Here is a 7,940-nt window from a genome sequence, read left to right on the forward strand (position 1 = left end):
GGGCAGGGGTGCCGGAGAGTGCTCGATTGGGGCGCCAGTGGTGCTCGGCTTGGCGCGGTTAAAGTTTGTTGCAACCAACGCCTCCTTTTTAGGGGGGCGGTTAGGAGGTTTATTAGTATAAATAATAAGATGGTTGTCCCATTAAGACATCATTATCATATCCATTTTGTCCTAATCTACTCTTGTAATAGAATTACATTGTCTTTGTAATAGCTTTGCAACTACGATCTAATACAATATATATTTGGCCTCCGAGACCCTAGAACACTTGTTTTGCCTATTTTTTCTATTCATTTACATTATCCTTTATTTATCAGGTTTATTGATTCAGTCCACCCGAGTTAATTAACTCCATCAAATGTAAATTGAATTTGGTATATTTACTTTAACAATTAGTGGTATATTTACTTTAACAAATGGACTAATTTGTATGTAATTAAAAATAAATACGGAGTAATTGAAATATAATAGAAAATATTAACACATGATGAAATATACTATTGCAAAAATATAATATTATATATCAAATTGAAAATAAATATTTTAAAAAGTTTGGGAAGACACAAGTTACCCCATGCATGCGTGCATTGTCTCCACCAGGGCACTGGGCACCCACAGAATGACCGTTACGTAATAGTCTCATTTCTACAGGCGACAACCAACCACGTACATACAGGAAGTTAAACTACAATTGTTTAATTGTTTTACCATGATTTGACCGTTATTAAATTTGGATTAAAAGGAGGGAGCATGGTGAACAGTGAATGTGAATGGGAACATATAGCAGATGTGATTGCAGTTTTGCAAGCCTCCAAATTTAGAAAATTAAAGAAAGTTGACAATCAACAATGATATGATAGATTCAACGGCAACATATATGCACAGTGCAACAACAACTCGCGGCCCTCTCAATTACAGCTCTGAAATCTTGAATTATAAGGCAACATTTAAAGGGCCACCCCAATCAATGCCTAATTCACATGACCACTTAGCTTTCATGCCGCAGCTGCGCTTAGCCTGTATGCATGGTGACATGACATGTACCTTACTAGCTTAGGATAAGTTTATCTTTAAAAAACAAACGCAAAAGTTTCAAATAGTTCCATTAAACAAAGGCAAATTTAATTTCAAACACCTCTTAGATTATAAGACACATTTTACACTTGGTGCACGCCCAACCAAGGCAACTGAAGCGAACAGGAGAAATAATGAAATTTCAAATTGTGATTAAGAGCGCAAGGCCATGAATAAGTTCTACCTCCGAGCATGTTTAGGAATTAGGTGGCAAAGAGTTTCAGGAGGGATGCAAGTGAGCTCTACAGCAAAGCATAAACGAACATGGTAATAGGCATATAAATATTATACAATCATTTAAAATTTCAGCAACCCCATACTAAAGATATTGTGGGATTACTTGGGCAAACAAATAACAAGTGGGAGGCAGCAAACAACTTTTAATTTTCAAATCTGCAACCGCAATGATGGTGGTGAGGATGAGGAGGGAGAGAGTAGCGATTTTTTCTGGATTTGAATGAGTCAACAATGAAACAAGTCATCAAATTATTTTTATTTAAATTCCATGTGCATTATGGAAGGGTTACCTTATGAAAACTTGGAAAAAATGCTGAAAGAAAATAATTTTAAAAGTAAATATGACTAATTAAATTTTATTTTAAAACAAAAAGTTAATTGAACACTTGCGAATAATAGATGGTGATATTTGACACTTCTCTCAAAAACAAAAGAAAAATTGAGAGAATTTAAGATAAGGTTGGACATATATGTTCCATCAAATACATACATAGGGAAGTAAAATTTTGTAAAGACGGATTGAATTATAACGCACTGTGTACATTGTTACGCTCTTACTTTTGTAATTTTCTTGTCATTTATTTTTCTTGGTATATTTTTGAAACACTCATGATTTTTACAAAGTAATTATTGCGCCCTTATTTTTGTAGTTTAGTAAATATTTTCGATTATATGACTATCCATTTAGAATGGTAACTGAGGTATCATCACATTATATAGTAATTGGCTATCTTTTCTTGTATATGAGGAGGAAAAAAATGATCGAAAGATAGAGAAATGACACTTCTAGTTCATTAGTTAGCTAAGGTGTATATATAGTGGGGTTAATCCTCAATTATATGTCTCTAAATTTTATTAAAATTTCAATTCAAAGGATGTTTTTTGGTAATAATGGTATTAGCTTTGTTAAGATAAGACTTTTTGTTGCAAACCTCAAAATAGTAAGATAACAATTATTAGTGAATAGAGTTAGTTGAGCACTAAATGTTGTATTTAATATGATTAACTGTGACTAATCAACTGTCCTATTGTTTAATCTCTTTATTTAGTGTACGCTTTTAAAATGTTAGGGGAAAAATATTATTCATTACGTCTCATTTTATGTGTCTAGTTCGATTAACGAGAGTTAATTAAAAAAAATTTAATTTAATTTTCCATAATATTAAGTTTAGTATTAGTATATAAAATTTATATATTTAGAAACTAAATTAATAGTATTATTAATTATATATAAAAAAATATTTTAAATAATTAAAAATTAGTAAATAAATTAAGCATAGAAATAAAAAGTTGATTTAACTAATGAATAATAAACATAATAGGTAAAATGAGACAAATGGAGTAATCCTTTTACATGTATAACACTATAACTTGCTGAGAAGTACAGAAGTTGTATACTTAAATTTGAATTTTATCACATGCATCCCCTGCCATATGTACTTTTTAAAAAAATAATAATAATATTTTTCGTTTCTAAATTATAGAATAATTGTATAATTCATCCTAAGTGTTGGTTTTGCTCACTTTTTGTCCCTAAACTATTATTGGTGTTGCACTTTTTGTCCATTTACTAACAAAACATTAGGAACAAAAAGTGAGCACGAGAAGTTAACTTACGGATTAAAAGTAAGCACAGGAAGTTAACTTAGGGACGAAAAGTGCAACGCCAATAATAGCTTAGGGGCGAAAAGTGAGCAAGACCAACACTTAAGGACGAATTCTATAATTATCATATAATTTAGGGACGAAAAATGCAATTTTCTCAACAAAAAAAATATTATGAAAACTTATATTATATGAACTTTTTTTATTGTGAAAAATGAAGTATATAATAGATTCTAATCTGTTCTATTACATTGTAGTATCTGTTCAAACATATTTTCTCAACCTATTGGAGCACAAAGAGTTAGTATCACCTCCATTGAGGCGAAAACTCATGACCTCCCATATGGGAGAGCCACTACTCTGTCATCTGAGCACAAGATGCTTGGCAATCTCAAGTATATTGTTTGTACTTAATGAATTTGTATTATTCTACCATAAGAGGTGTTTGGTTGGGAGGAAGGAATTAGAAAAGAATTGTAATTCGGTGGAATTGCAATTCAATGAATAAAGTGGGAATTGGAATTACAGTATTTGGTATGCAGGAATATGAGTACAAGGAATTGAAAGGTAAGAAACGATAAAATGACTAAAATGCCTTTATGTTGCAATAATAATAATAATAATAATAATAATAATAATAATAATAATAATAATTCTTTAAAAAATAATAATAATAATAATAATAAATATAATAATAATTCTTTAAAAAATAATAATAATAATAATAAATATAATAATAATAATTCTTTAAAAAAGAATAAGAATAAATATAGTAATAATAATAAGAATAATTCTTTAAAAAAATAATAATAATAATAATTTTTAAAAGAATAATAATAATAATAATAATTTTTTAAAAAAATTTTAAAAAAATACAAAGGGTATGGGAGGAGGGGCAAAATTGTCTTTATACCAACACAATTGTCCCTCCTCTCCACCGAATTGCAATTCATGGGGGTTACCCCATGAATTGCAGTTCATCATTTGGAGGGAATTGCAATTCCGCAGAATTGCAATTCTCTCCAACCAAACAGTGTAGTTTGAGAATTCACTAAATTATAATTTCTCCCAAACTACACTCAACCAAACAGGCCATAAGTGTGTAAGGGCTAATTTCATTTAAAAAAATAAAAATAAAAATAAAAAACTAATAAAGGCCTCAACTGCAATCTGAATATGGAAAGTACTATACATACTTTATCTCCTATTGTTTAAGGATGTGCACAGGACTTTACATGGGTGATACCTGAATCGTATATGTGTATCACTTAAAGCAGCTGGTAGCTAGATTAAATTAAAATAAAAAGTCAGCATGGGCAGTTCAGTTGGTCACAGGGATAAAATTTGAAAAGAAAGATCAGGAATCGAGTCTCACAAGCGGCAGTGTGTGGGAGCACCTTCTCATCTCAAATTGAGGGTTTTTTTTGTGCGCAGTAAGCAAAAGGTCATGATTTACATCCTCTTAGATAATCTGTCGCGTCGGCCTTGGGATTGGAGATTCACCCTTTTTGGGAAAAAATTAAAATCAAGAAGTGGTTGAGTTAATGGATCCAATATTATCAATGTTAAAGTTAATTGATATTATGAACCTGGCAAATTCATTCATTTATATGCTCTAATTTTAAACTAACATAATATACATCTAGGCCCTGTTTGGTAAATGGCCGTTGGCTGATTGAGTTGGCTGTTTGGGTTAGAAGGTATGATTTGGTGATAATATTAGCTGATTGTAGAAAGTTGTTTGATAAATTAGTTGTTAGCTGATAGCTGTTTGGTATAATTTCTTTTCTCAAAAAGGTAATTGAAAAGGCTGCTTTGAGTAGCTTTTTGAATTTTAGCATTTTTGAGTTACAAAAAGCTTATTAACCAAACAACTAATAGTGGCCAAATAAGCCAAAATTGACTGATAGGCTGATTATTTACCAAACAGTGCCTTGTCTTAAGTTGATACAATAGCTGAATTCAAACAAATAAAACTAATCATTTTTTTGTTTTCAAAAAAAACTAAACATTTTTTCATTGAAGTTTGGCATTTGATCTAATAACTAACGCTAACTCCATTCAATTCGTTTCTCATTGAAATTCAACTTTTCATCTAATACTTAACTAACATAAAATTGCATACTTTGTGAATTGCTATAATATGTCAAACATATAAATATTTTGAAATATACAAAAAAAATACAATACTAATTTTTGCACGAGTTCACGGCAACTACTACAACCATACTGACTTTCAAATCACACCACCCCCACCCCCACTCAACAAAGTTGTTTTCATGACAAAAATGATAGTTAAATGTGGCCAAAAAAAATGATAAGTTTATTCACATGATGAGGTATTTGCAAGTCACAAATGTAGACAAACTTTTTCCCCCCTTTGAATAGGCCAAACCTAAAGGATCAAAGAAATGATGGTTCACAGGTAAGAAGTACTGGACACCCAAAAAAAATGTTTAAATTAAAAAAATAAAAATAAAAGTTGAACATTTTGTACTAAAAAGGTGGGAAAGAAATTTAAACCCTAATGCCACTCTCATAGTGCGCTCCAACGTTCGGATGGGGGGTTTAGAATCCTCGTGAGTGAGCCTATCAAACGGTCAAAAAATGCGCATGTGAACCCATTTAAAATTTACTGCTTTCACTGTGATTTTCTTGAAATTGAACTTTTTACCCCCCAAGGATGGATCCCTATAAATGAGGGGAGCATTGCTCAGATTTTCAGACCAAATCATTTTTTCTTCCCCCATCATTATACCTTCCTGTCTAAGTGAGTGAATAAAGAATAAAGAGTAATGCCTCCTTTTCAAATCTTTTCTTTGCCACCATATTTTATATACCAGATTACCACACAGCTTTATTTTTGTTAGTTATTTTTTCCCCTTAAGTTTGTTGTTTGGTTCGACTTGAGAAATAGATCAAAACCCAAAATGAGGATTCTGAAGGTTTTTCTCATTCTCACCTTCTTTGATCACCTCTCAACTTCTTTGGCAGCAGCTTGTGCAGAAGGAGATAGAGTGGCTCTTTTGGGGTTCAAGGCCAGGATAGTGAAGGACACTACTGATCTGTTATCTTCTTGGAGAGGCAAAGATTGCTGTGGAGGTGGGTGGGAAGGCATCGAATGCGATCCGGCAACCGGGAGAGTCACCAGGCTCATACTGCAGAGGCCTTCAGAGAGGGATCCCAACATTTACATGAAGGGCACCTTGTCCCCAACACTAGGGAGCCTGCATTCCTTGGAGACCATGATTATAAGTGGGATGAAACGCATTGCAGGAACAATCCCAGAGAGCCTCTCCAATCTCACCTCTCTGCAGCAGCTTATCTTGGATGATAATTCTCTGCAAGGGACTATCCCTACAAGTTTGGGTCACTTGCCTTCTCTTCAGGCACTTTCCTTGAGCAGCAACCGCTTATCCGGCCAAATCCCGGCTGCCTTAGGTAACTTGAGAAACCTTCAACAGCTTAGTCTGGGTGGCAATGCTCTCACAGGGCCTATCCCAATTTTTGCCTTCTCCACTTTACAGTCCTTTGATCTCAGCCACAATCTGTTATCAGGGTTTATCCCAGACTTTATAGGTCAGCTTCAGAACTTAACATACCTTGATCTCTCTAACAATCAACTTTCTGGGCAGCTGCCAATTTCCTTGACCAATTTGAACAAACTTTCCTTCCTTTCACTTGAGCATAATCAGCTAAGCGGGAGGATCCCGCCGCAGATTGGCAAGTTGAAATCACTCAGCGGGCTGTCGTTGAGCTTTAACCGGTTCACGGGGCAAATCCCAGATTCCATTGCAGCTCTGCCAAACTTATGGAACCTTAGTTTATCCAAAAACATGCTTTCCAACCCTTTACCTGCTTCCTTCTCCAAAGCCAGTGGCCTTCCTTCTCTGCTGTCAATAGATCTTTCCTATAACAACTTCAATTTAGGGAGTGTGCCAGAATGGATCAGAAACAGACAACTTTCTGATGTGAATTTAGCTGGGTGTAAGCTTCAGGGTATCCTTCCAAATTTCACTAGGCCTGATTCCTTCAACTCCATAGACCTATCAGACAATGCCTTTACAGGTGGGCTATCAAATTTCTTGGAAAGAATGTCCAGCCTGCAAAAAGTCAAGATATCCAACAACCAATTAAAAGGTGATGTTGCAGGAATCAGGATACCTGATGCTATTTCATCTCTTGATCTTCATGCAAACCAGCTCTCCGGATCCCTCTCAGGGATACTAAGCAACAAGACAAGCAAATTCTTGGAGTACATTGACCTCTCAACAAATCACATTTCAGGAAACATTCCGGAGTTTGTTGTTGGGTTGAATTTGAGAGTGCTCAACGTGGCGAATAACAAGATCATAGGCCATATCCCGGATGCAGTCTCTAACCTGGAAAAACTAGAGAGGTTGGACATGAGGAGGAACCAAATTACAGGCACAATCCCTACACGTTTTGGGCAACTAGTCAAGCTGCAATGGTTAGACTTGTCCATCAATGCCATCACAGGAAAAATCCCAGACAGCTTGCTTGGGATTGCAACACTTAAACACGCAAACTTCAGGGCAAACAGATTATGTGGAGAGATCCCACAAGGAAGACCATACAACATCTTCCCTCCTGCAGCTTATGCTCATAACCTTTGTTTGTGTGGCAAGCCATTGCCACCCTGTAGGGGAAAGAAACCAAAGAAGATGGGCCAGTGAAAGCTGACTTGATCTATAGGAAGGTTTTGCTCACTTGCCAAATGAGCAATTAAGTTTCTTTTCATGTAAAGAAGGCAATAGCCTTACAGGTCTCTTAGCCAGCCCTTTAAAAGCCCTGAGATACACTTCTTTTTCCATTAGCTTACTTGTACACCATTATATCCCACATATCAGCAATTTTTCATTGGCTTCAATGAAGAAATTTCATTTACAAAGACTTGTAGTATCAATTGTTAGTGGAGCAATAAGCATTTTCACATCCCAGGATTTATGATCAAACATCTGTGAAGAATTTACCCATTGCAATTTTTTTTTTTTTTTCTTGGC

The 7,940-nt window shown here is 34.5% G+C and overlaps 1 protein-coding gene across 1 annotated transcript; it reads left to right on the forward strand.

Moving 5' to 3' along the window:
- Positions 1–5,698: 5,698 nt before the first annotated feature.
- LOC115996373 (probable leucine-rich repeat receptor-like protein kinase At1g35710) lies at positions 5,699–7,886 on the forward strand. The gene has a single exon (XM_031235580.1). It carries the CDS (start codon positions 5,847–5,849, stop codon positions 7,611–7,613), a length of 1,767 nt encoding a protein of 588 aa, XP_031091440.1. The 5' UTR covers positions 5,699–5,846; the 3' UTR covers positions 7,614–7,886.
- Positions 7,887–7,940: the final 54 nt, after the last annotated feature.

This window comes from Ipomoea triloba, chromosome 11 (assembly GCF_003576645.1).
Source record: "Ipomoea triloba cultivar NCNSP0323 chromosome 11, ASM357664v1".
NCBI lineage: Eukaryota > Viridiplantae > Streptophyta > Magnoliopsida > Solanales > Convolvulaceae > Ipomoea > Ipomoea triloba.

Excerpts from the sequence above, each read along its gene's own strand:
- LOC115996373 (XM_031235580.1), top strand. The coding sequence starts at position 5,847 with ATGAGGATTCTGAAGGTTTTTCTCATTCTCACCTTCTTTGATCACCTC.